The 27185-nt window shown below is 54.5% G+C and overlaps 1 protein-coding gene across 4 annotated transcripts in view; it reads right to left on the reverse strand.

Annotated features, from left to right (window-relative positions):
• The window catches only part of MLXIPL (MLX interacting protein like), a 34105-nt gene extending 13347 nt beyond the window's left edge, over positions 1-20758 (reverse strand). For 2 of the 4 annotated variants that reach the window (XM_033193073.1, XM_033193075.1), the window contains exons 1-5: positions 20169-20758; positions 11254-11360; positions 1455-1537; positions 1197-1286; positions 843-887 (exon numbers count right to left, since the gene is read on the reverse strand). In XM_033193073.1, the coding sequence (XP_033048964.1) occupies positions 843-887; positions 1197-1286; positions 1455-1537; positions 11254-11360; positions 20169-20671 (828 nt within the window). In that variant the 5' untranslated portion in view covers positions 20672-20758. The remainder of the gene's footprint in view (positions 1-842; positions 888-1196; positions 1287-1454; positions 1538-11253; positions 11361-20168) is intronic. The other 2 variants (XM_033193076.1, XM_033193077.1) reach the window with 2 other exon arrangements.
• Between the last annotated feature and the right edge of the window lie 6427 nt (positions 20759-27185).

A 27185-nucleotide genomic window follows, 5' to 3' on the forward strand; every position in this document is an offset into this window, starting at 1 on the left:
CTAGGGAGACAGAGCCGTCAGCAGCCGCTGAAGAGCTCCCACTGCCCCGACCTTCCATATCACCCCTCTCCAGGGTCAAGTGGTCAGCAGGACAGAGGGCCTGTCTGTGCACACCTCTGTCACCTTTCCCTAGTGGTCCTGGCTTGCTGCTTGAAAGGCCAGGATCACTCCATCGGCCTCTAAGAACTTCCCCCAGGAGACAGACCAGGATGCAGATACAGGGGTCCCCTTCCTGCCCTTTAGATTTTTTCCTGTCTGAGACCCCAGTTCTTTGGTCCCTCTGTTTTGTTTTCGTTTCTTTTCTTTTTCTTTTTCTTTTTTTTTTGAGACGGAGTCTCACTCTGTTGCCTAGGCTGGAGTGAAGTGGCGTGATCTCAGCTCACTGCAACCTCCGCCTCCCAGGTTCAAGTGATTCTCCTGTCTCAGCCTCCCGAGTAGCTGAGATTGCAGGCATGCGCCAGCATGCCCGGCTAATTTTTGTATTTTTAGTAGAGATGGGGTTTCACCATGTTGGCCAGGCTGGTCTCGAACTCTGACCTCAGGTGATCCACCCGCCTCAGCCTCCCAAAGTGCTGGGATGACAGACATGAGCCACCACGCCCCGCCTGGTCCGCCTGTTCTCTCATACCTCCCACCACTTGCTCAATGACCTGGGGTCTTCTCACCCCCGCAACCCCATCCCCCAAGAAGAAAAGAGCTCAACAAATGAACCACAGGACGGCAGTCACGTCCCACATCCCACCCTCACGCCCAGCCACACGCAGGCGGAAGCTTTCAACTCTCTGCCTCCTACTTGGGGGGCGACGAGATGCGCTTCCCTGCTGGACTTATAGAGCACCCACCTGCTTAGGGGCCAGGAGGTCCTCTTCCCTGCTGGACTTACGGAGCTGCAGGGACACACAGAGTTGGACACCGGATCCCTTGCCCAGCCTCCATCACTTCCCCCCAAAAGTCTCCCCAACTCACAAGCAGTGAGATCCCCCATTTCCTTTTAGGAGCTCCCCCGACCTCCAGGTAAGGAGGCTGTTAGGAGGCCCTGTGGCCACACGGTGGCGCTGTCGGCTCGGGACTGAATGGAGGGCCCGAGAGGCGCAAGCTGGGAGGTCAGGATCCCCTTTCCGGGGATCTTCCGAGGCGGGCAGTAACCGGCAGCCGCAGGGGAAAGCTCTGGGGCCTCCCTGGGCCCCGCCACTGACCCGCTTCTTGTAGTAGATGCGCCACTTGTGGTACTCCCGCATCACCACCTCGATGCGCCGCTTCCAGTAATTCCCCTCCAGGACCACGGCCTGGGGTAGGGGCCGGGGGAGGGGGATCAGTAGGGAGGAGAGCACCGCACAGCCATCTCCCACCCCTCACCCCATCCCTGTCTGCCCAGCGCAAGGCTACAGGAGGCAGGGGCTGGTCTTGTGGGTGGGCAGGTGAGCAGGTGGGCAGGCGGTCCAGAACCCAGCTACCTCCGGCTTCCGGTGCGCATCAGCCTCAGGCCCCTGCAGGGGGGTCACGAAGCCACACACGGGGCTCTTCCTCCGCTCCACATCTGAGAGAAGGGGGCCAGGTTAGGGGCACCCAGCTTCCTCATCCCCCACCTCATCCCAGGGAACTGGGACACAAGTGACACCCTACGAAATCCTGCTTGGCCTTTGACGTTCAGATTAAGTGCCCATGGCCGGGCGCAGTGGCTCACGGCCTGTAATCCCAGCACTTTGGGAGGCCGAGGCGGACGGATCACGAGGTCAGGAGATCGAGACCACCCTGGCTAACACGGTGAAACCTCGTCTCTACTAAAAATACAAAAAATTAGCCGGGCGTGGTGGCGGGCCCCTGTAGTCCCAGCTACTTGGGAGGCTGAGGCAGGAGAACTGCGTGAACCCAGGAGGCGGAGCTTGCAGTGAGCCGAGACTGCGCCACTGCACTCCAGCCTGGGCGACAGAGCGAGACTCCGTCCCACCCCCCTCAAAAACAAAACAAAACAAAACAAAAAAAACCAACAACAGATTAAGTGCCCATGCTGCCTCCTCCAGGAAGTCTTCTCAGAGGATGCTGTAACCTCCTAGATCTTTTTTTTTTTTTTTTTTTGGATGGAGTTTCACTTTTGTTGCTCACGCTGGAGTGCAATGGCGTGATCTCGGCTCACTGCAACCTCCGCCTGCCGGGTTCAAGTGATTCTCCTGCCTCATCCTCCTGAGTAGCTGGGATTACAGGCACTCGCCACCGGGCCCAGCTAGTTTTTGTATTTTTAGTAGAGACGGGATTTCACCATGTTGGCCAGGCTGGTTTTGAACTGCTGACCTCAGGTGATCCACCTGCCTCAGCCTTCCAAAGTGCTGGGATTACAGGCTTGAACCACCGCACCCAGCCTGATCTTCCTCTTCTAGGGGACACTGTGAATCCAAACTCCCACACCTTCTCTGGGTCCCTCTGGAGCCCCGTAGGTACACTGGCAAAGACTGCTGAATGGATTGTGGGACCATAGGCCGCAGGGAGTGAGCTGCCTCCAGAAAGTCCCAGTTAGGGCCGGGCGCGGTGGCTCACGGCTGTAATCCCAGCACTTTGGGAGGCCTAGGTGGGCGGATCATGAGGTCAGGAGATCAAGACGAGCCTGGCTAACATGGTGAAACCTCGTCTCTACTAAAAATACAAAAATTAGCCGGGCATGGTGGCACATGCCTGTAGTCCCAGCTACTCAGGAGGCTGAGACAGGAGAATTGCTTGAACCCAAGGGGAGGTGGAGGTTGCAGTGAGATCACACCACTGCACTCCAGCCTGGTGACAGAGCAAGAATTCATCTCAAAAAAAAGAAAGAAAGAGAAAGAAGGAAGGGAGGGAGGGAGGGAGGGAGGGAGGAAGGAAGGAAGGAAGGAAGGAAAGAAAGAAAGAAAGAAAGAAAGAAAGAAAGAAGGAAGGAAGGAAGGAAGGAAGGAAGGAAGGAAGGAAGGAAAGAAGAAAGAAAGTCAGTCTTGGTTAGACCGGGAGGCCAGGGGCCTACAGCCCTGGGTCCTCTGCCTCAGGAGGCTTGGCACTACCCACTTTCATTGCAGAGAACCACCCTTGGTTCACTTCTGATCACCAACCTGCGTCCTCTTCCAGGCCTCCACCTCCCCTCCCAGTCTCCAATCCTGACCTCTCCCCAGGCTCTTGCCCTTGGCCCCAGGCTCTTTTTTGTTTTTGTTGTTTTTTCTGAAACAGGGTCTTGCTCTGTTGCCCAGGCCAGAGTGCAGTGGTGCAATCATAGCTCACTGAAGGCTTGACCTCCTGGGCTCAAGCGATCCTCCCGCCTCAGCCTCTGGCGTACACTACCATGTCTGGCTAATTTTTAAATTATCTGTAGAGACAGGGTCTCCCTGTGTTGCCCAGGCTGGTCTCGAACTCCTGAGCTCAAGGAATCCTCTTGCCTTGGCCTCCCAAGGTGTTGGGATTACAGGTGTGAGCCACTGTGCCTGGCCTCTTCTTTTTTATTATTATTTTTAATTTTTTGGTAGAGACAGGGTCACACTATATTGCCTGGACTGGCCTCGAATTCGTGAGCTCACCAGGCTTTTCTTTATCTCTTAGCTTCCCTGGCCACTTTTTTTTTCTTTTTTTTGAGATGACATTTTGCTCTTGTTGCCCAGGCTGGAGTACAATGCCACGATCTAAGCTCACTGCAACCTCCACCTCCTGGGTTCAAGCGATTCTCCTGCCTCAGTCTCCCAAGTAGCTGGGATTACAGGCAGGCGTCACTACACCCGGCTAATTTTTAATGGAGACATGGTTTCACCATATTGGTCAGGCTGGTCTCCAACTCCTGACCTCAAATGATCCCCCACCTCAGCCTCCCAAAGTGCTGGGATTACAGGTGTCAGCCACCGCACCAGGCCCTGGCCACTTTGTGTGTGTGTGTGTGTGTGCTTGAGACAAGGACTCAATTTGTTGCCCAGGCTGGTGTGTGTGTGTGTGCGCGCGTGCGCGCTTGAGACAAGGACTCAATCTGTCGCCCAGGCTGGAGTGCAGTGGCAGGGATTTTGGGTCACTTCAATCTCCACGTCCTGGGTGCCAGTGATCCTCCCACCTCAGCCTCCAGGGTAGTTGGGACTACAGGCATATGCCACTGCACCCTGCTAATTTATGAATTCTTTAAAAAATTCAACATGGTTTTACCATGTTGCCCAGGCTGTTCTCAAACTCCCGGGCTCAAGCGATCCGACTGCTTCAGCCTCCCAAATTGCTGGGATTGCAGGTGTGAGCCACCACGCCCAGCCCCTGACCACTTTTCACTGACTCCTTTGCAATGCCCACCCGGCAGCCTCTCTCACTCTGGCCCTTTCCTGCTCTAGCCTCATATCCAGCTGCCTGGAGACCCTCCCTAGGATGTCCCAAAACTTGCCACAAAAACCCCACTGACTCCCAGCATTCCAGGTCTGATTGTTATATTCCAGGTCTGATTGAGATAAAAAGTCTCAATCTCATAGGATCTGTGACATTTCTCCCGCTGTCCCCTCCCCTCCATCCTCTCACTGTGTCACCCCCTGGCCTGGTGTCATTTCTCACAGGGACCTGCCTGACTCCAGCTTTACACTCTAAGCTCATCTTCCAGTTGAAGCCAGGTCAATTATTTCTAAAGTGCAGTTCAGGTCTGGAACCCTCTATGGCTCCCTACTGCCTCTGGGACAAAGTCCACACTCCTTGGCTTGGCTTCCAAGCCCCTCCCCCTCCTCATGACTGGGCCACCACTTGCTTCTCCCAGCTCCTCGTTTCCTTTTTTTGAGACGGGGTCTCACTCTTGTCACCCAAGTTGGAGAGCAGTGGTACAGTGCTACGGCCTTGGCTCACTGCAGCCTCTACCTCCCAGGCTCAAGTGATCCTCCCACCTCAGCCTCCCGAGTAGCTGGGATTACAAGCATGTGCCACCATGCCCGGCTGGTTTTTTGTAGTTTTGGTAGAGACGGGGTTTCGCCATGTTGCCCAGGCTGCTCTTGAATTCCTGAGCTCAGGCGATCCACCTGCTTCGGCCTCCCAAAATGCTGGAATTACAGGCATGAGTCACCACACCCGGCCTCCCTGTCTCCTTTATTTATTTATTTATTTTTTGAGACGGAGTCTCGCTCTGTCGCCCAGGCTGGAGTGCAGTGGCCGGATCTCAGCTCACTGCAAGCTCCGCCTCCCGGGTTTACGCCATTCTCCTGCCTCAGCCTCCCAAGTAGCAGGGACTACAGGCGCCCGCCACCTCGCCTGGCTAGTTTTTTGTATTTTTTAGCAGAGATGGGGTTTCACCGTGTTAGCCAGGAGGGTCTCGATCTCCTGACCTCGTGATCCACCCGTCTCGGCCTCCCAAAGTGCTGGGATTACAGGCTTGAGCCACCGCGCCCGGCCCCCTGTCTCCTTTATACACCTCACTTTGAAGTCACATAGCCCACCTTTTTTTTTTTTTTTTGAAATGAAGTCTCACTCTGTCACCTAGGCTGCAGTGCAGTGGCCTGATCTTGGCTCACTGCAACCTTTGCCTTCTGGGTTCAAGCAATTCTCCTGCCTCAGCTCCCCTAGTAGTGGGGATTACAGGCATGCGCCACCACGCCCCACTAATTTTTGTATTTTTAGTAGAGATGGGGTTTCTCCATGTTGGCCAGGCTGGTCTCCAATTGCTGACCTCAAGTGATCTGCCCACCTCGGCCTCCTAAAGTGCTGGGATTACAGTCGTGAGCCACCACATCCAGTCCTTCTGGTCTTATTCTACAGGAAACCCCTCTTACCTTCCCTCTTCTGTCCACAATTCAGGATAGCGCCTCCTCCAGGAAGCCTTCCTGCCTCCCAAAGCCCACAGCGCTGCCCACCTCCCCTTCACCCTGGCTTGTCAGGTCTTTACATGCTCACCTTGCGACAGGGAGTAAAAGCAGCTCCTGCCTTTGGCACAGAGCTTGACATGCAGTGGTCTACTTAGAGGCAACCTGAGACTTTCCCTGGCTGCTCTGACAAAGAGAACAGCTGCTGGCCCTTCCCGCCCCAGCCAACTTCCTCTGGGACAAACGAGGACACAGAGGAAGGGGGACCACTGGAACATGAAATTGACTAGGGCTTTTTAGCATCATTTACAAAGTTCTGTCCTAAAGAACGCTCTCCAGAATCTGCTGGGCGCGGTGGCTCACACCTGTAATCCCAGCACTTTGGGAGGCTGAGGTGGGTGTATCACTTGAATCCAGGAGTTCAAGACCAGCCTGGGCAACATAGTAAGACCCCCATCTCTACTAAAAATACAGAAATTAGCCAGGCATGGTGGCGCATGCCTGTAATCCCAGCTACTTGGGAGGCTGAGGCATGAGAATTGCTTGAACCCGGGAGGCAGAGGTTGCAGTGAGCCGAGATCGCACCACTGCACCCCAGCCTGGGTGACAGAGGGAGATTGTCTCAAAAAAAAAAAGCATTCTCCGAAATGGACACTCATACAATCGAAGGAGGGGTTTTGTCCTGGTTTCTGAGCCCAGCTTGGACAGAAAACAAAGGGATGGGTCCTTGGGTGCATAGACTCCCAGGGGGCTAGATAAGGAAGGAGGGTCTCAAAGTGTGTCTGCCCCTGGCTTTCCAGATGAGGAAATAAACACCAGCAAAGATGAAATTTGTCCTGGTACAGTGTAGTGGCTCATGCCTGTAACCCCAACATTTTGGGCAGCTGAACTGAGAGGATTGCTTGAGGCCAGGAGTTTGAGACCAGCCTGAGCAACCTAGTGAGACCCTGCCCCTACAAAAAATTAAAAATAAAAAATATCTGGGTGTGGGGGCGCATGCCTGTAGTCCCAGCTACTAGGGAGGCTGAGGTGGGGGAATTGCTTGAGCCCAGGAATTGGAGGCCACAGTGAGCCATGTTGGCTTCACTGCACTCCAGCTTGGGTGAAAAAGCGAGACCCCGTCTCAAAAAATAAAATTAAGGTCGGGCGCGGTGGCTCAAGCCTGTAATCCCAGCACTTTGGGAGGCCAAGACGGGCGGATCACGAGGTCAGGAGATCGAGACCGTCCTGGCTAATACGGTGAAACCCCGTCTCTACTAAAAAATACAGGCCGGGCGCGGTGGCTCAAGCCTGTAATCCCAGCACTTTGGGAGGCCGAGACGGGCGGATCACGAGGTCAGGAGATCGAGACCATCCTGGCTAACACGGTGAAACCCCGTCTCTACTAAAAAATAAAAACTAGCCGGGCGACGTGGCGGGCGCCTGTAGTCCCAGCTACTCGGGAGGCTGAGGCAGGAGAATGGCGTAAACCCAGGAGGCGGAGCTTGCAGTGAGCTGAGATCCGGCCACTGCACTCCAGCCTGGGCGACAGAGCAAGACTCCGTCTCAAAAAAAAAAATAATAATAATAAAAAAATGAAAAAATAAAAAATACAAAAAACTAGCCGGGCGAGGTGGCGGGCGCCTGTAGTCCCAGCTACTCAGGAGGCTGAGGCAGAAGAATGGCGTAAACCCGGGAGGCGGAGCTTGCAGTGAGCTGAGATCCGGCCACTGCGCTCCAGCCTGGGCGACAGAGCGAGACTCCGTCTCAAAATAAATAAATGAATAAATGAATAAATAAATAAGTAAATAAATAAATAAAAATTTAAAAGTTTGTTAGGCCAGGCGTGGTGGCTCACGCCCGTAATCCCAGCAGTTTGGGAGGCCAAGGTGGGCAGGTCACCTGAGGTTGGGAGCTCGAGACCAGCCTGACCAACATGGAGAAACCCTGTCTCTACTGAAAATACAAAAAATTAGCCAGGCGTGGTGGCATGCACCTGTAGTCCTAGCTACTCAGGAGGCTGAGGCAGGAGAATCGCTTGAACCCGGGAGGCGGAGGTTGCAGTGAGCCGAGATCGCGCCACTGCACTCCAGCCTGGGCAACAGAGTGAGACTCCGTCTCAAAAAAAAAGAAAAAAAGAAAAAAAAAGTTTGTCCAGGGCTCCCAGAGAGTCAGGGCCGAGTGGTTCTCCCCTCCCCAGCCCAGCAATCCCATGCTCTGGACTGTTTCTCATGGAAAGGCTGTGCCTTCCTGGGGACTGGGGCAGGCTTTGTTTAACACTGATAAGTTCATCCCTTCATTCAGCCGCCTAACCTTTTGCATCTATGCTGGGACAGATACTGGGACAGGACACATGGATGAATCAGGCAGGATGCCCATAGCTTAGTGGGAGAGATAAGGAAAGTAAACAAACAACACCAGACAATGTAAAGTGGAAAGTCCTTCTTGCCCCAAGAGCGGTGCAAAGTGCTGGGGAGCTCCCAGGAAACCAAGACGATTTCAGAGTGTGGGAGAATGACTGTTGGATCACGAAAGGAAGGATCTTAGAGGCTAGGAGCCTGCAGGGGGTGGCAGGGCCCTTCTTGCTTGAGCCCTAAGGCGAGACATTAGGGGCATCAAGCCAAGCAGCCCCCCTCCTCTCCGCTCCCATGAAGCCCACCTTCAAACCTTTGGCGTTTAGGGAGGAGGAGGGGTCTTGACATTTGTTGTATGTGTGTCACGTGCTGCTATGACTATGACAGTGAGATACGGATGATCTCACTGAAAACTCAGTGAACCTCAGAAATAGGACCTATTAGCCAGGTGCAGTGGCTTGTGCCTGTAATCCCAGCACTTTGGGAGGCCAAGGTGGGCGGATCACTTGCGGCCAGGAATTCAAGACCAGTCTGGGCAACATGGCGAAACCCCGTTTCTACTAAAAATACAAAAATTAGCCAGGCATGGTGGCAGGCGCCTGTAGTCCCAGCTACTTGGGAGGCTGAGGCACAATAGTTGCTTGCACTGGGAGGTGAAGGTTGCAGTGAGCTGAGATCGTGCCATTGCACTCCAGCATGGGTGACAGAGCAAGACTGTTTCCAAAAAAGAAAACCAAGAAAAAACAAATAGGACCTGTCATTCCCATCTTCCCAAGCTTCGCAAGCTTACTCTCTGGGAGGCTGGAGACTTTCCCAAGCCCACACAGTTAGGGGGTGCTAGGGCTTGACTGAAACCTCACTCTGTCTGATTCCGAACCTAAGGTCCTTCCAGCAACTTGTACAATAGCTGGAGACTGGTGTGTCTGGGTGAGGACCCCAGGTGACATCATGCCTCAACTGTCATCAGAAATTTCTTCTGTAGGCTGGGTGTGGTGGCTCACGCCTATAATCCCAGCACTTTGGGAGGCTGAGGCGGGCAGATCACCTGAGGTCAGGAGTTCGAGACCAGCCTGGCCAACATGATGAAACCCTGTCTCCACTAAAAATACAAAATTTGGCAGGCGCCTGTAATCCCAGCTACTTGGTGCCCACAGCTTAGCGGGACAGATAAGGGAAGTAAACAAACAACATGAAACAATACAAATTGGAAAGTCCTTCTTGCCCCAGGAGCGGTGCAGGAGGCTGAGGCAGGAGAATCTTTTAAACCCGGGAGATGGAGGTTGCAGTGAGCCAAGATCACGCCACTGCACTCCAGCATGGGCGACATGAACGAAACTTCATATTAAAAAACAAAACAAAACACTCCCCCCCACACAATTTGGAGTCGGGGAACTATGGACTTCCAGCCAGCCGCAGCTCTGCTTCTTTTACGCTCTGTGAACCTGAATACGTCACTTGCCTTCTGAGCCTCAGTTGCTCATCCATAAAATGGTGGGAATAAAACCTATCTCCCAGGTTGCTAGGAAGCCTTAAATAAGGTGATTTACAAAAGTGCCTGGCATGTAGGTAAATGGAAACCAGAAAACACGTCCTCTCCCTGCTTGGATGAAATCCAGTGGGGCGAGGACAGAGAATACTGCGTGTGGTCTCTCCGGGGCTTTGCATTCCCAGCTCAGTGCAGCCTTTGATCCTGCAGCAGAACCTGAGCTGGATACGGTCCCAACACAGGGCTGATGGATCCAAGTCCTCTCTGCCTCTGCTGCCCTGCCATGGGGAGTGGGATGTTCCCAAATGAATGTGACCTCCTCAAGGGTACATCATGTATTGGACACCAGCTTAGCGGCAACACCCTTGAATACCTGTTGTCTCCATACCAACCACGAAAGGAAAGGTAGGACTATTGGCCTCGTTTTTTTTTTTTTTTTAGACGGAGTCTCGCTCTGTCGCCCAGGCTGGAGTGCAGTGGCGTGATCTCCGCTCACTGCAATCTTCACCTCCCAGGTTCACGCCATTCTCCTGCCTCAGCCTCCCGAGTAGCTGGGACTACAGGTGCCCGCCACCACACTCGGCTAATTTTTTTGTATTTTTAGTAGACACGGGGTTTCACCGTGTTAGCCAGGATGGTCTCAATCTCCTGACCTCGTGATCTACCCACCTTGGCCTCCCCAAGTGCTGGGATTATAGGCGTGAGCCACCGTGGCTTCGTTTTTATAGATAAGGAAGCAGGTTCAGAGAGGGTAGGCAACTAGCCTGAAGTCACACAGCCAGCCAGGGGCAGAGATGGGGTGGAGGAACTAGCTCTGGGCAACTCCAAGTCCAGAGTTCCTTCCACTAGATGGCATGGCCTCTCTGGATCCCCTCTGCCCAATTCTCCATGGTGGGCAACTACTGGATATTCAGGAAGAACTTCAATGAAAGGCTGATGGAGACCCATGTGGGATCCTCAGTTTCTCCATTTACAAAGTGATGCAGTTGGCCCCGCTAGTGTCTAATGGCCCTTTTCACCCTGGCATTCAAGGCACCTGACTATGCTAATGGGATGCAAAATGGGCTTTAAACTGTACCCCAAATCTCAGCCTACCCTAGTGCTACTGAGGGGTGACCTCTGCTGTGCCCAGCTTCACAGTGGAAAGCGCCCTTTGGGACACATTTCCCGAGACCCCCTGGAGGTCAGGAGCTGTTCAGGAGTCCTGGTGCTGGGGGCCTGGTCTCCCCCTAAAAGGCTGTCAGGGTTGGGCATGGTGGCTCATGCCTGTAATCCCAGCACTTTGGGAGACCAAGGTGGGCAGATCACTTGAGGTCAGGAGTTCGAGAGCAGCCTGGCCAACATGGTGAAACCCTGTCTCTACGAAAAATACAAAAATTAGCTGGGCATGATGGTGGGTGCCTGCAGTCCAAGCTACTTGGGAGACTGAGGCAGGAGAATGGCTTGAACCCAGGAGGCGGAAGTTGCAGTGAGCCGAGATGGCACCACTGCACTCTAACTTGGGCAACAGAGCAAGACTATGTCTCAAAAAAAAAAAAAAAAATGTTGGCAGAACTCTGCTAGTGCTGGCCTTGAGGGCCCTGGGGGTTTTCCTGGGCAGCCACCATGTAGAACCCTCTGGCAGGAGGGTTGGAGGGGCGGTCCCTCCCGGCTGGGGAGGCTGGTGGTGCCCACTCACACTGGATATACCAGGCCCTCCAGATGGCGTTGTTCAGGCGGATCTTGTCTCTGCAGAGCAGCTTGAGGCCTTTGAAATTCTTCCACTTGGGAGACACCAGCTTGCCACTGTCAAAGGGGAGAGGAGTGAGGTTAGGGAGATCCGGTGCTGCTACAGAGGCTGGTCCCCATATTCCCCATGCACTTGGCATCCATCTATGGTTGGCATTCGAGGGGACCCTCCAAATCTGGCCCCCCAACCCAACCTGCCTGAAATTCCTACCTGGAGAGTCAGACCTTCAAAATCCCCTTCCAGACTCCCACCAGTGGCCCCTGTGTTCCCTGGGGAGACCTGTTTGTCAATCTACTACAGAACAAAAGCCACACTGAAACCTGTGGATCAGCTCGGCCCTGGGAACAGCGATGTCCAGTGGCCTCACAGGTGTATCTTGGAGGCTGCCTGGGGACAGTGCTCAAGCCCATTTCTTACTTAAGAGAATAAGAAATGACCTTCCTGGGCTGGGCATGGTGGCTCAAGCCTGTCATCCCAGAACTTTGGGAGGGCAAGGGGGTGGATCGCCTGAGGTCAGGAGTTCGAGACCAGCCTAGTCTAACATAGTGAAACCCTGTCTCTACTAAAAATACAAAATTAACTGGGTGTGGTGGCACACACCTGTAATCCCAGCTACTCAGGAGGCTGAGGCAGGATAATTGCTTGAGCCTGAGAGGCGGAGGTTGCAGTGAGCCGAGATTGCACCACCGCACTCCAGCCTGGGCAACAAGAGTGAAACTCCGTCTCAAAAAAAAAAAAAAAGAACTTCTTGAAAGTCAGGGAGGAAAGGGGCAGGTCCGAGGTCACTCAGGCCTCCTTAGGCCCAGGAGAGGCAAAGGGGATGGCCGTGGTTTGCCTGGTAGAGAGGGACCCTCTGTTTTGTTTTGTTTTGTTTTGTTTTGTTTTGTTTTTAGGACGGAGTCTCAGTCTGTCATCCAGGCTGGAGTGCAGTGGTGGGATCTCAGCTCACTGCAACCTCCATCTCCCAGATTAAAAAAATCCTCGTGCCTCAGCCTCCTGAGTAGCTGGGATTACAGGTGTGCGCCACCATGTTCGGCTAATTTTTTTGGTATTTTTAGTAAAGACGGGGTTTCACCATGTTGGCCAGGCTGGTCTCAAACTCCTGACCTCAAGTGATCTGCCCACCTTGGCCTCCCAAATTGCTGGGATTACAGACGTGAGCCACCATGCCTGGTCGGGGGTGCCTCTTTATAGAGAGTGGCAGTCACTGCCTCCATCGTACAGTCCTTTTGGTGTCTGCCATGCCCAGAATCCCAGGATGGCAACCTGGACTCAGCCAGAAGGTGTGCTCTTCTCAGGGCTCTGCAGAAGACAATGAACCAGCAGATCCCAAAGGAAGACAGCCAGGACTGGGGACAGTCCTGGGGACAGTATCCATGGAGACAGAGCACCCTCACTCTAACCTTAGCTGTCCATCAAATCCACAGGGTGGGCTGGGTGCGGTAGCTCACGGCTGTAATCCCACCACTTTGGGAGGCCAAGGCGGGAGGATTGCTTGAGCCCAAGAGTTTGAGACTAGCCTGGGCAGCATAGCAAGACCCCATCTCTACAAAAAAACTTTAAAACTAGCCGGGGGTGGCGGCATGCGCCTGTAGTCTTAGCTACTAGGGAGGCAGAGGTTGGAGGATCTCTTCAGCCCAGGAGTTTGAGGCTACAGTGAGCTATGATCATACCACTGCACTCCAGCCTGGGCAACAGAGCAAGATCCTGTCTTCAAGGAAAAAAAAAATCCACTGGATGGAAGAGTTTACACTGGTGAGGGTCTTGCTAGGCTCAGGCGAAGTCTGCTGCCTCTAGGAAGCTGACCCAGGAGGCCAAGACATTCAAGATCTTAGACCCCCTGCCAGTCTCTCCCTCCCTCTCTCCTCTCCATCCACAAGCCAGGGTTGTGTACCAGTCCCCTCTAGCACACCTTTTTCTCCCTTGCTCAGATGAGAAGGCTGAGGCCCCAAGTCTTAGCCTTTTTTTTTGAGATGGAGCCTCATTCTGCCGCCCAGGCTGGAGTGCCATGGCATGATCTTGGCTCACTGCAACCTCCACGTCCCAGGTTCAAGCGATTCTAATGCCTCGGCCTCCTGAGTAGCTGGGATTATAGACATATGCCACGATGCCCGGCTCATTTTTCTATTTTTAGTAGAGACGGGGTTTCACCATGTTGGCCTGGTTGGTTTCGAACTCTTGACCTCAAGTGCCCCGCCCACCTTGGCCTCCCAAAGTGTTGGGATGACAGGCGTGAGCCACCGTGCCTGGTCCCCAAGGTTTAGTCTTTCAGAAAACCATGCCTGCTTCCTCCAGGGATCTTCCTGCATTCTGGGGGTGAAACATGGGTGGGAGCCAGTCTGACTCTGCAGCCTCTTTCTCCTTGAGTGCATTGGTCATTGGGCCCTCTCTCCTCCCTGGTCTCCAAGCTCCCGTGTTTGCTTTGGGGTGGGGGTGGGGGACTGCCCCCTCCCCAACAGGGACAACAGGCCTCATTACCCAAATAAGATACACAGCCCAGCTCCCTGGGCCACTGGCTGGCCCCCTCCCTCCAGGAATTAGATAAACACCATCTGTTTGGTAGGAAGACATGGGGGTGGGGAGTGGGGGGAGACTCTGCTACCTCCTGGGCCAGCTTCTTCTGTGGCACCTGGTCGGGGACTTCTGAGTCTGTGGTCCCTGTCAGTATCCCAGCAACCTCCCAGCCCATTCTGATCGCCCCATGTTGCACCCTCCACCTGCCTGCCTTCCCTCCCCCTTCCTTGCTAAGGTTATGACGTTCAGGGCCCAGGCAGGGTTAGAGGAGATGTGCAGTGACAATATCCAAGCCCAGGAGGAAGAAAAGGAGTTGGGGCTATGAGAGAAGAGACTCGGCCTGGAGCAAGAGCCTAAAGCTAGGGTTCAAGAAGTTTTTATGACTGGCTGGATATGGCTCACACCTGTAATCCCAGCACTTTGGAAGGCCGAGGCAGGAGGACTGTAGGAGGCCAGGAGTTTGAGATCAGCCTGGGCAACATAGTGAGACCCTGTTTCTATAGTTTAAAAGTTAGCTGGGGCCAGGTGCAGTGTCTCACGCCTATAATCCCCCAGCACTTTGGGAGGCCGAGGCGGGTGGGTCACCTGAGGTCAGGAGTTCGAGATCAGCCTAGCCAACGTGGTGAAACTCCATCTCTACTAAAAATACAAAAAATCAGCCAGGCATGGTGGCGGCAGGCAGTTGTAATCCCAGCTACTCGGGAGGCTGAGGCAAGAAGAATTGCTTGAACCCAGGAGGTGGAGGTTGCAGTGAGCCAAGATAGTGCCATTGAACTCCAGCCTGGGCAACAGAGTGAGACTCCATCTCAAAATAAAATACAATAAAATAAAAGTTAGCTGGGCATAGTGGTGCACACCTCTAGTCCCAGCTACTCAGGAGGCCGCAGTGGAAAGATCACTTGAGCCCAGGAGTTCAAGGTTGAAGTGAGCTGTAATCATGCCACTGCACTCCAACCTGGGCAACAGAGTGAGAACCCGACTCATAAAAAACAAACAACTTCTTATGACCAATAGAAAAGTCTGACGGGGAGCAGTGGCTCAGGTCTGTAATCTCAGCACTTTGGGAGGCTGAGGGGAGAGGATTGCTTGAACCCAGGAGTTCAAGACCAGTGGGCAACAGAGTGAGACCTTGTCTCTATTTAAAACTATTAAAAGGGGCGGGCGCGGTGGCACTTTGGGAGGCCGAGGAGGGCGAATCACCTGAGGTGAGGAGTTCAAGACCAGCTTGGCTAACATGGAGAAACGCTGTGTCTACTAAAAATACAAAAATTAGCCGGGCATGGTGGCACATGCTTGTAATCCCAACTACTCGGAAGGCTGAGGCAGGAGAACCACTTGAACCCGGGGGGCAGAGGTTGCAGTGAGCCGAGATCACACCACTGCACTCCAGCCTGGGCGTCACAGCGAGACTCTGTCTAAACAACAAACAAACAGCAACAACAACAAAAAAGACTATTAAAAGAAGAAAAGGGCTGGGCCCGGTGGCTCACGCCTGTAATCCCAGCACTTTGGGAGGCCGAGACGGGTGGATCACAAGGTCAGGAGTTCAAGACCAGCCTGGCCAACATGGTGAAACCGCATCTCTACCAAAAAACAAACAAACAAACAAAACTAGCCAGGCGTGGTGGCGGGCGCCTGTAATCCCAGCTGCTCGGGAGGCTGAGGCAGAGAATTGCTTGAACCCGTGGGGTGGAGGTTGCAGTGAGCTCAGATAGTACCACTGCACTCCAACCTGGGCAACAGAGCAAGACTCCATCTTAAAAAAAAAAAAAAAAGAAAGAAAAAGGTAGGACGCAATGGCTCATACCTGTAATCCCAGCACTTTGGGAGGCCGAGGTGGGCAGATCACTTGAGGTCAGGAGTTCGAGACCAGCCTGGCCAACATGATGAAACCTTGTCTTTACTGAAAATAAAAAAATTAGCTGGGGATGGTGGCACATTCCTGTAATCTACTCTGGAGGCTGAGGCATGAGAATTGCTTGAACTCAGGAGACGGAGGTTGCAGTGAGCTGAGATCATGCCACTGCACTCCAGCCTGGGCAACAGAGTGAGACTCCGTCTCCCAAAATAAATAAATAAATAAATAAACAAGAAGAAGGAGAAGACAACTCAGACTCAGAGAGAGAGTGGAGAAAACTCCAAGTTCAGCTGTCCACCGCCCACCTTTCAGGAATTCCTTTTAGACTGCCCCCTAACCAGGTCCTGTTTGCTCCCCTGCACCCTAGAGGCCCCTCTTCCTAAGCTAGCCAGCTCTGACCATGAACAAGTGCTTCCTTGAAGCTTCCAGAAACTGCCTCCCTGGGGCTTCCACCCATGGAGCCACGGAACATGGCCTCCTCGATCCTCCCTCTGCCCACGCTACCCTGTGGAGGGTGAAACCCTGCCAGGCCTCTGCAGGCTGGTCTCTGGGTCAGGCTGGTCCCTGGTTCAGGCGGGTCCCTGGGTCAAGCTGGTCATTCTTCCCACCACCTTCTGAACTCTCTGCCTTACTGTCTCTTCCCATACAGTCACTCCCCTGGGACACTCAGTCCCTGTAATCTGCTCCCCTCCAGGGAACCCCTGGAACTGGGGGTCTTTGAAGATGAAAACACTGTCCCAGTTCAAGCCTCAGGGCTTTTCCTCTACCAAATGGGGAAATCTAGAAGCTCTTCTGGTACTGAGCCAACCCCCCATCTCCCTCCATGTCCCTCCATCTCCCTCCATCTCCCTCCCTCCCTCCATCTCCCTCCCTCCCTCCTCCCCTCCCTCCCTCCATCTCCCTCCATCTCCCTCCCTCCTCCATCTCCTCCATCTCCCTCCCTCCATCTCCCTCCCTCCATCTCCCTCCATCTCCCTCCCTCCCTCCATCTCCCTCCCTCCCTCCATCTCCCTCCATCTCCCTCCTCCCTCCACTCCCTCCATCTCCCTCCCTCCTCTCCTCCTCCATCTCCTCCATCTCCCTCCCTCCTCCCTCCATCTCCCTCCCTCCATCTCCTCCATCTCCTCCCTCCATCTCCTCCCTCTCCCTCCCTCCATCTCCCTCCATCTCCCTCCATCCCCTCCATCTCCCTCCCTCCTCCTCTCTCCCTCCCTCCTCTCCCCCTCCATCTCCTCCCCCATCTCCTCCATCTCCCTCCATCTCCCTCCATCTCCCTCCCTCCCTCTCTCCCTCCATCTCCCTCCCTCCCTCCTCTCCCTCCATCTCCCTCCCTCCATCTCCCTCCTCCATCTCCCTCCATCTCCCTCCCTCCCTCCTCTCCCTCCCTCCCTCCATCTCCCTCCATCTCCTCCCTCCCTCCACTCCCTCCATCTCCCTCCTCCACTCCCCTCCCCCATCTCCCTCCTCTCCCTCCCCCTCCATCTCCCTCCCTCCCTCCATCCTCCCTCCATGTCTCCCTCCCTCCCTCATCCCTCCATCTCCTCTCCCTCCCTCCATCTCCCTCCCTCCATCTCCCTCCATCTCCCTCCCTCCATCTCCCTCCATCTCCCTCCCTCCATCTCCCTCCCTCCATCTCCCTCCCTCCATCTCCCTCCATCTCCCTCCTCCATCTCCCTCCATCTCCCTCCCTCCCTCCATCCCCTCCATCTCCCTCCCTCCATCTCCTCCCTCCTCTCCCTCCTCTCCCCCTCCATCTCCCTCCCTCCATCTCCCTCCCCTCCATCTCCCTCCCTCCTCTCCTCTCCTTCCATCCATCCCCCCATCTCCTTCCCTCCATCTTCCTCCCTCTTCTATCTCTCTCCCTCCCTCCCTTCCTTCTTCCCTCCCTCCCTCCATCTCCCTCCATTTCCCTCCCTCCCTCCATCTCCCTCCATCTCCCTCCATCTCCCTCCATTTCCCTCCCTCCCTCCATCTCCCTCCATCTCCCTCCGTCTCCCTCCTTTCCTCCATCTCCCTCTATCTCCTTCCCTCCATCTTCCTCCCTCTTCTATCTCCCTCTCTCTTCTATCTCCCTCCCTCCCTCCCTCCCTTCCTTCCTCCCTCCCTTCCTCCATCTCCTTCCTTCCATCTCTCTCCCTCCATCTCCCTCCCTCCTCCATCTCCTTCCCTCCTCTATCTCCCTCCCTCCCTCCATCTCCCTCCCTCCCTTCCTCCCTCCCTCCATCTCCCTCCATCTCCCTCCATCTCCCTCCCTCCATCTTCCTCTCTGCCTCCCCCTCCCTTCCTTCCTTCCTTCCTTCTTCCTTCCTTCCTTCCTTCTTCCTTCCCTCCCTCCTCCCTTCCGATAAGGTCTCACTCTATCTCTATGAGTGGAGTGCAGTGGCACGATCATGTCTCACTGGAGCCTCAACCTCCTGGGCTGAAGTGAGCTTCTCACCTCAGCCTCCCCAGTAGCTGGGAATAGGAATGCGCCATCACACCTGGCTGATCAAAAAAAATTTTTTTGGCCAGGTGTGGTGGCTCACACCTGTAATCTCAGCACTTTGGGAGGGCAAGGCAGGCAGATCACCTGAGGTCAGGAGTTTGAGACCAGCCTGGCCAACATGGTGAAATCTCTCCTAAAAATACAAAAAATTAGTTGGACATGGTGCCGCCTGTAATCCCAGCTACTCAGGAGGCTGAGGCAGGAGATTCTCTTGAACCCAGAAGGCAGAGGTTGCAGTGAGCTGAGATCGCACCACTGCACTCCAGCCTGGGCAACAAGAGCAAGACTCCTCTCAAAAAAAGAAAAAAAAATTTTTTTTTTCTGGTGGAGACGGGTTCTCAGTATATTGCCCAGGCTGGTCTCCAACTCCTGGGCTCAAGAAATCCTTGGATGAGAACCTTGGCCTCCTAAAGTGCTGGGCTTACAGGCAGGAGCCACTGTGCCCAGCCAGAGAGATTTACTATTAATATATTAATATTTGGGTATTTGGGAAGAAAACACAGACCTCTCTACCCCAGCTATCCCTGACTGGGGTTAAATCAGCCTTGAGTCAGCCTCTTAGGGGGGCAGTTTTGGGGCTGCGCTCTGTCCCTTACCTTGCCAGTTCCCCAGAACCTCTCCTCTTTGGTCACACATGGTCAGGAGTGGGGGTTGGAAGTGAGGCCCCCCCCAAGTAGACTGATGTGTAGTATGTAATGAGAAGTCAAAGTTGGGGGTGAGTGGGGAATGGGAGACCCGTAGAAGGAGGAGTGCCGGCATTCGGTGTACCAGGACCTCAGATGCCCTGTCCCAGGCAGTCGCGTGACATTTGGGGAGGGAGGGAGAAGGGACGGGAATTTGAACTTTCCACACGGGTCCGGCGCCCTGGCCGATCGGGTTGCAACATGACCTGGGCCCGGGGCCAGAGCTTGTGGGCCAAGGTTACTCCGCCTCCAGCCAATGGGGTCGCAGCTAGGCGGCCGCGTTGGGGGCAGGCAATACTCCCCCGACAGTCCCCACCCCAGCTCCCGCTCCCCCGCAGGGCGGCAGGTGCCGATCGGTAGCCAGCGGTTCTCAGAAGGGGAGGAGGCGCCGCGGAGGAAGAGGAATATTTGCACAAAGATCAAGGCCGGCCGATCCCCCTTTCTCCCCTACGGGTTTTCGGTTGATAATTTATACTGGCCCCTCCGCTCCGGGGAACTTTGCTCCAGGGCACTGGGCCAGGCCTCGGGTTCGCGCCCTCCTCTGGGACGCGGGGCATGGAGCGGAAGCGGGGAGCGGCCTGTGCGCTCTCTGAGGCGCTAAGCGGGGGTCCCAGGCAGCGACGGGCGCTCAGCCTAGTGCGGCGACGCGGGTAGGCGAACCCAGGCCTCCCGGGCACCGGCGTAACCTCAGCGAGCTGCGCCTCTTGGACATTTCTGGGACATCCTCCTCCCGCCACCCTTGACGTTGCAGATCAAGAAAAGGTGTCTCAGCAATTGCGGGGAGTTGGACGAGAGAGTGGGCCAGTTTCAGTTCACTTTGGTTATGAACTGAGACAATCAGGGGAGCTGGGAGTATCTCAGGGTCCAGGAGTAGGGCGGCCCTGGGCCGGGGCTGCTGGGGAGAAGGCCGAGGCCTGCAGGGGGTCGGGTGGAGTGGCTCCAGAGTGGAGAGTGGGGATGGGCGCAGGTGGCCTAGGGACCTGGGACTCCTAGCATTTTTGGAGGGACGGAGGGGCCGGGACCAGAGAAAGGGGACCAGTGGTCCAGGTAGAGGAGGGGCGTAGGCGGTCTGCGCCTCGGGGAAGAGGGGATGGGGGAGGAATGGGAATCAGAAAAGCGCGGGTCCGTCGGGGGCCAGCGGGCTGGGCCGCGATAGGAGGACCTCGGGGCTGGGAGAAAGGGGATGTTCAGGGCGTGATCGGAGCCTCCGGGAGCCGCAGGACCGGGTTCGGGTGGGGTGTTGAGGGCCCCAGCGCGCAGTCCTGTCCCGGACCCCCAGTCCCCATCTGGAGGCCGAGGCCGTCGGGGCCCGAGCCACCCTCACCTGTAGGCCAGGCTCAAGCACTCGAAGAGGCGTGTGAGTGTGGGGTCGATACTGCGAGGCCCGAAGTCGGAGGGCCCCACGGACCCCTCCTGGTCGCGCCGCCGGGGCAGCGAGTCGCTGTGCGGCGACGACACCATGAAGTGACCGCTGTGGATGACCTGCGAGCGGAGCAAGCCGCCCGCGCTGCGCCGGAGACTCGGGTCCTCCGAGTCCGTGTCCGAGTCCGAGTCTGGGCTGGGAGCGACCCGCGGGACCTGCAAGCCCGCGGCCAGACCTGCCAGCGCCCCGGCCATGGCTGTCGCCTCCGCCGCTACCGCCTGGTGCGGGCTCCGTGCAGCGCGGGGAAGAGCTTGTGGCCAGCCCAGCCTCATTAACATAGCCCCGCCCTCGCCCCATAGGCCGCTCGGATGGGCGGGGCCCGGGACGGGGCGGGTCTTGTATGAGCATAGTCCTTGCGCCAGGTGAGAACCCGGTGCCCTGGAGCTCCGGCAGGTTGGCCCCATCTCCCTTCCCGTCTCTCCTTGGAGTCCTAACAGAGCCTCCCCTAGTTTGCTCCAAAGGGATCTTAAGAACGGTCAGGCTGGGCGCCAGGGTCCCATGCCTGTAATCCTAGCATTTTAGGAGGCCAAGGTGGGAGGATGGCTTGAGGTCAGAAGTTCGAGACCAGCCTGAGCAATACGGTAAGACCCCTATCTCTACCAAAAAAATGCAAAAATTAGCCAGGCATAGTGGAGAGAGCCTGTAATACCAGCTACTGGGGAGGCTGAGGTGGGAGGATCCCTTGATCCCAGGAGTTCAACAACATGGCAAAACCCTGTCTCTGCAAAACATACAAAAATTATGGTGCAAAAAACAGGTGCAGGCATGGTGGCATGCACCTGTAGTCCCAGCTACTCGGAAGGCTGAAGTGGGAGGATCGCTTGATACCAAGAGGTTGAGGCTGCAGTGAGCGGAGATCGCGCCACTGCACTCCAGCCTGGATGACAGAGAATCTGTCTCAACAACAAAAGGGTCCCCTATCACACCTGAACCTGAAAGCGCCTCAGGACCTGGGGTTTGTGCTTTCAGGGGCACCCTTTTGTGAGGCCAGAGATCACCATCCCCCCTCACTTAACTCCTGCCCTCCACCTCCGCCCCCCCCGACCCTGTATTAGCTCCTCTGGGTCCTCCATACAGCTAGAAGCCCCCACCTCTCAGGGGCCTGATGTGGTAAGCGCCAGGCAATGCCCCTGAAGGGCCTGGCCCGCAGGAGGTTGTTAACATGGTGGCCTGATGCAGTGGCTCTCACTTGCAATCCCAGCACTTTGGGAGGCCAAGGTGGGTGGATCACTTGAGGCCAGGAGTTTGAGACCAGCCTAGCCAACATGGCAAAACCCCGTCTCTGCAAAAAATACAAAAATTAGCCGGATGTGGTGGTGCGTGCTTGGCTTGTAATCCCAGCTACTCGGGAGGCTGAGGTGGAAGAATCACATGAGCCCGAGAGGTGGAGGTTGCAGATCGCACCCTATTGCACTCCAGCCTGGGCGACAGAGTGAGACCCTATTTCAAAAAATAAAATAGGCCGGGTGCGGTGGCTCACGCCTGTAATCCCAGCACTTTGGGAGGCCTAGGTGGGTGGATCATGAGGTCAGGAGATCGCAACCATCCTGGCTAACATGGTGAAACCCCGTCTCTACTAAAAATACAAAAAATTAGCCGGACGAGGTGGCGGGCACCTGTAGTCCTAGCTACTCTGGAGGCTGAGGCAGGAGAAGGCATGAATCTGGGAGGCGGAGTTTGCAGTGAGCCGAGATGCCGCCACTGTGCTCCAGCCCGGGTGACGAGCGAGACTCAGTCTCAAAAAAATAAAAATAAAAATAAAAAAATAAAGTAATTAATTTAATTAAATACTTAAGGAAAAAACATGTATTTTTTTAAAAATTGTGATCATTACTTCAGCTGCACAGAGACACCCAAGGGGAGCCTCGAGGGACCATTACTGGTGGCAATGTGTGGCTTACTGGAAGGTGGACATCCCCCAGGCTGGCATCTACCCAGGAGCTCTGATCCCTTTCTCTCACTGACACTGAAGTCCAGCTTTTGTTCCTGCTTCTTTGTATTCTTATTTATTTATATATTTTATTTATTTTTTTATTTTGAGATGGAGGCTCACTCTGTCGACCAGGCTGGAGTGCAATGGCATGATCTCGGCTCACTGCAACCTCTGCCTCCCTAGTTCAAGCGATTCTCCTGCCTCAGCTTCCTGAGTAGTTGGGATTACAAGTGTGTGCCACCATGCCCAGCTAATTTTTGTTTTGTTTTGTTTTGTTTTTTGAGATGGAGTCTCGCTCTGTCACCCAGGCTGGAATGCAGCGGCACATCTCCGCTCACAGTAAGCTGCGCCTCGTGGGTTCCCACCATTCTCCTGCCTCAGCCTCCCAAGTAGCTGGAACTACAGGAGCTCGCCACCACGCCCGGCTAATTTTTTGCATTTTTAGTACAGACGGTTTCACCATGTTAGCCAGATTGGTCTCGATCTCCTGACCTCGTGATCGGCCTGCCTCGGCCTCCCAGCTAATTTTTGTATTTTTAGTAGAGACGAGGTTTCGCCATGCTGGCCAGGCTGGTCTCAAACTCCTGACCTTAAAGTGATTCACCCACCTCGGCCTCTCAAAGTGCTGGGATTACAGGCATGCGCCACCATGCTCGGCCTATTTATATATTTTTAGAGACAGGGCCTCACTCTGTCACCCAGGCTGGAGTGCAGAGGCACAGTCATAGCTCACTGCAGCCTCAAACTCCTGGGCCAAAGCGATCCTCCCACCTCAGCCTCCCCAGTAGCTGGGACTACGGGCTCATGTCACCACACCTGGCCAACTTTTTTTTGTAGAGATGAAATCTGTTGCCCAACCTGGTCTCGAATTCTTGGCTTCAAGGGATCCTCCTGCTTCAGCCTCCCAAAGTTTTGGGATTACAAGGGTGAGCCACTGTACATGGCATGTTTCTGCTTCTGAAGGCTCTTTTCTCACCTTAAGGACAGAAACCAGACTGAGGCATTCACACCTGACACCTCACTGGAGCCTTTAACAGCCTCAAAGATGGGTTCCGAGGCACAGGAGAGCAAAAACACGCCCAAGCATCTCCGAGGGGCAGCGGCAAAGCCTGGTCTAGTAGATTTCCAGACTTCTCTCCAAGGATGTCCCTACTGGGTGGGGACAAGAGAGAGTTTCAGGCAGATACTGAGCTCCGCTGGCTTTCTGACAGATATCCTATGTGTGGTCGTGTTAGGGAAAGGGGAGGAGGTGGTCACCCACGTGTTGCAGCCTTGGAAAAGGTTGACATACAGCACTTTCTTCCAGCCCACGGGAGGATCACACAGCACCCAGAATCACAACGGCAGTGCCCTGAGGGCCCAAGCCACCGGCTGTGGGAGGAAAGTGATTATCTGAGGCTGCTCTTATCCAAGGCCAGCCCCTCCACCCGCCTCCCTTGGCCGGGTATCTTCTGTCTCTGCCAAATGGTCATATCACATTCCTAGGAGCCCCAGCCGTTCTGCTCCTTCCTCCCTGCTGCCCTCTGTAGGATGTGCATTCTCTTTGCCCATCCCTGCCAGGTTAAGAAAGGGGGTTCTGATGCTCACCTCAGTCTCCCTCCTTTGGAGGGGCTCTGCGCTACTTCAGAGAGCCATCTCCAAGTGGCTCCCCTTTGTTTTTGAGCCAATCTCACTCTGTCACCCAGGCTGGAGTGAAGTGGCGTGATCTCAGCTCACAGCAACCTCCGCCTCCTGGGTTCAAGTGATTCTCTTGCCTCAGCCTCCCAAGTAGCTGAGATTACAGGCATGGGCCACCACGCCTGACTAATTTTTGTATTTTTAGTAGAGATGGGGTTTCACCATGTCGGCCAGGCTGGTCTCGAATTCCTGACCTCTGGTGATCCACCTGCCTCAGCCTCCGAAAGTGCTGGGATCACAGGCGTGAGCCACCGTGGCCAGCTGTCAGGTGGCAGTTAACCGTCTTTTGAGGTCCTTGGTACACAGGCTGACAGGATCATCACTTATCCCTGTGTGCCTGTCTGGCTCCTCCCCCACCCCCCACAGGCCACTGAGGCAAGACTGTGTCCTGACATCTCTGAATCCCCACCCCGGGTACCCAGAGACTTGGCGGATGCTTGAAGAAAGGGGCATGAGGCTAAGAGGAGCGGGTGGGTGCTGTGGAGGGGGGGTTGGATAGGTTGGAGGCCCTCTCCTCTCGACTGGGGCCTCCTGGCTCCGGGCACCCTGGCTCAGGTGAAGACCCAAATTGATCCTTGCTCTGCTGCTAATTCCATGAATAACCCTGGGCAAACCTGTCTCTCTGTCTTACTGGGGATCTGTCTCACTACCTGTAAAATGGGGAGGCCAAACTCAGTGTTTTCTTTCTTTCTTCTCCTTTTTGCTGTTGTAAAGATGAGGTCTCACTATATTGCCCAGGCTGGTCTCGAGCACCTGGGCTCAAGCGATCCTCCCGCCTCAGCCTCCCAAAGTGCTGAGACTACAGGCGTGAGCTGCTGCGCCTGGCCTGAATTCAGTGATTTGTTGGGGATCCTGCAATCTTGGCTCCAAGTCTCTGCTGGCCGTGTCTCCAGATCACATCATCGTACTCTCCCCATGCTCTGAAAACATCAGAGTTGTCTCCTGCGGTTTCAGAGACTTTCCTCTGAGCTGGATCTGAGTGGGTGGGAGGATTGTGAGTGAATTCTCTCCTTCGCCCAACATCCCTCCTTCCCCAGCCATGAATTTCCCCCTCAACAGGCATCTGCATCTCATTTCTGCCCTCCTCCAGGGCTTAAGAACACCTCTAGGCAGGCGCGGTGGCTCATGCCTGTAATCCCAGCACTTTGGGAGGCCGAGGCGGGCGGATCACGACGTCAGGAAATTGAGACCATCCTGGCTAACACGGTGAAACCCCATCTCTACTAAAAATACAAAAAATTAGCCAGGCGTGGTGGCGCACACCTGTAATCCCAGCTACTCGGGAGGCTGAGGCAGGAGAATGGCGTGAACCCGGGAGGAGGAGCTTGCAGTGAGCCAAGATCGCGCCACTGCACTCCAGCCTGGGCGACAGAGCAAGACTCTGTCTCAAAAAAAAAAAAAAAGAAATGAAAAGAAAAAAGAAATAAAATAACACCTCTAGAAGCCTAACTGCTGAAAAGACAAACCCTGCCTGCACAACGCAAAACATCCAAACACCTGAGTGTCCAATAAATGCAAGGACGTCCACAGATTCTGATTTCTCCTACGTTTAGAGACAGGGTCTCGCTCTGTCACCCAGCCTGGAGTGCAGTGGCGTGATCATAGCTCACTGCAGCCTCAAACTCCTGGGCCAAAGTGATCCTCCCGCTTCAGCCTCCCAAAGTGTTGGGATTGGAAGTATGAGCCACTTGTAATGGGACCACAGGCACGCACCTCCCATTCAGGGCACCATTGCCCAGAGGATAGCACAGCCATGTACGTGTAACCTGGCTCACCCTCTTTCTGCTTCTCCTAGCTTCTGTTACTATAACCAGCAGTTTACAGCCTCTGTACAAGCAAGTCTTGTTCATGGTCCATGGAGATGCAAGACAAGGTCTTAACTGTGATATGAATACCTGGCTGTCCCCAGCCATCCCACCTGACATTACGTCCTCCCTGCCTTCTAGTCTTGGTCCTCAGGACTCTTCACCCAGACTGTCCTTCCTTGTTGGGAAAGCCCACCTGTCCTTGAAGTCCCACCTCTGACATCTTCCCCAAGTTCTCCAGGTTATTTCTGAGTTCCCACCCTTGTTCTTTATTTTTCTTTCTTTCTTTTTTTTTTTTTTTTGAGATCAAGTCTCGCTCTGTCACCCAGGCTGGAGTGCAGTGGTGCCATCTCAGCTCACTGCAACTTCTGCCTCCCGGATTCAAGTGATTCTCATGCCTCAGCCTCCTGAGTAGCTGGGATTACAGGCATGCGTCACCACGCCTGGTTAATTTTTATATTTTTGGCAGAGACGGGGTTTCACCATGTTGGTCAGGCTGATCTCAAACGTCTAACTTCGTGATCCACCCGACTCGGCCTCCCAAAGTGCTGGGATTACGGGAGTGAGGCACCGTGCCCAGCCCTACTACCCTTGTTCTAATACAAGTCTAATTTCATTCGGCTTTGCATTCACAGTGAGTGATGTACATGGTTTTCCTCCCCACTAGATGGCAAATTCCTTGACAGCAAGAATCACTGCTGGGCGTGTTGGCTCATGCCAGTAATCCCAGCACTTTGGGAGACCAAGGGGAGGATAACTTGAGCCCAGGGGTTCGAGACCAGCCTGGGCAGCACAGCAAGACTCTGTCTCCACAAAAAACTAAAAAATTAGCTGTTTGTGGGCCTGTAGTTCCAGCTACTTGGGAGGCTGAGGTGAGAGGATCACTTGAGCCCAGGAGTTGGAGGCTGCAGTGAGTTATAAAGACGCCACTGAACTCCAGTATGGGTGACAGAGTGAGAACCTGTCTCTTAAGAAAATTAAAAGGCACTTTTATAAATTATTCCATTTACTAGTGAGCCTCTCAACTGTGTGTATATGTGGGTGTGTTAGAATTTTCATTGACATTTTACAGATGGGGAGACTGAGGCTCTGAGAGGTGAAGTGATCTGGCGGGTTGTGGTGAGAATTAGCTATAAAAAGCTAACGGTTATGGAGCACTTAGCACCTAGCGGGTCCGCAGGATCTTCACAACAGCCCCTTGGTTTATCTTTTTTTTTTTTTTTTTTTTTTGAGAAGTCATCTCACTCACTCTCTCACCTAGGCTGGAATGCAGTGGTGCGATCTCAGGTCACTGCAACCTCTGCTTCCTGGGCTCAAGTGATCCTCCCACCTCAACCTCCCAAGTACTTGGGACTATAGGTGCATGCCACTATATCCAGTTATTTTTTGTATTTTTTTGTAGAGACGGGATTTTGCCATATTGCCCAGGCTGGTCTTGAACTCCTAAGCTCAAGCAATCTTCCTGCCTTGGTCTCCTAAAGTGCTGGGATTACAGACATGAGC

Source organism: Trachypithecus francoisi, unplaced genomic scaffold (genome assembly GCF_009764315.1).
Source record: "Trachypithecus francoisi isolate TF-2019V2 unplaced genomic scaffold, Tfra_2.0 Lachesis_group4, whole genome shotgun sequence".
Lineage (NCBI taxonomy): Eukaryota > Metazoa > Chordata > Mammalia > Primates > Cercopithecidae > Trachypithecus > Trachypithecus francoisi.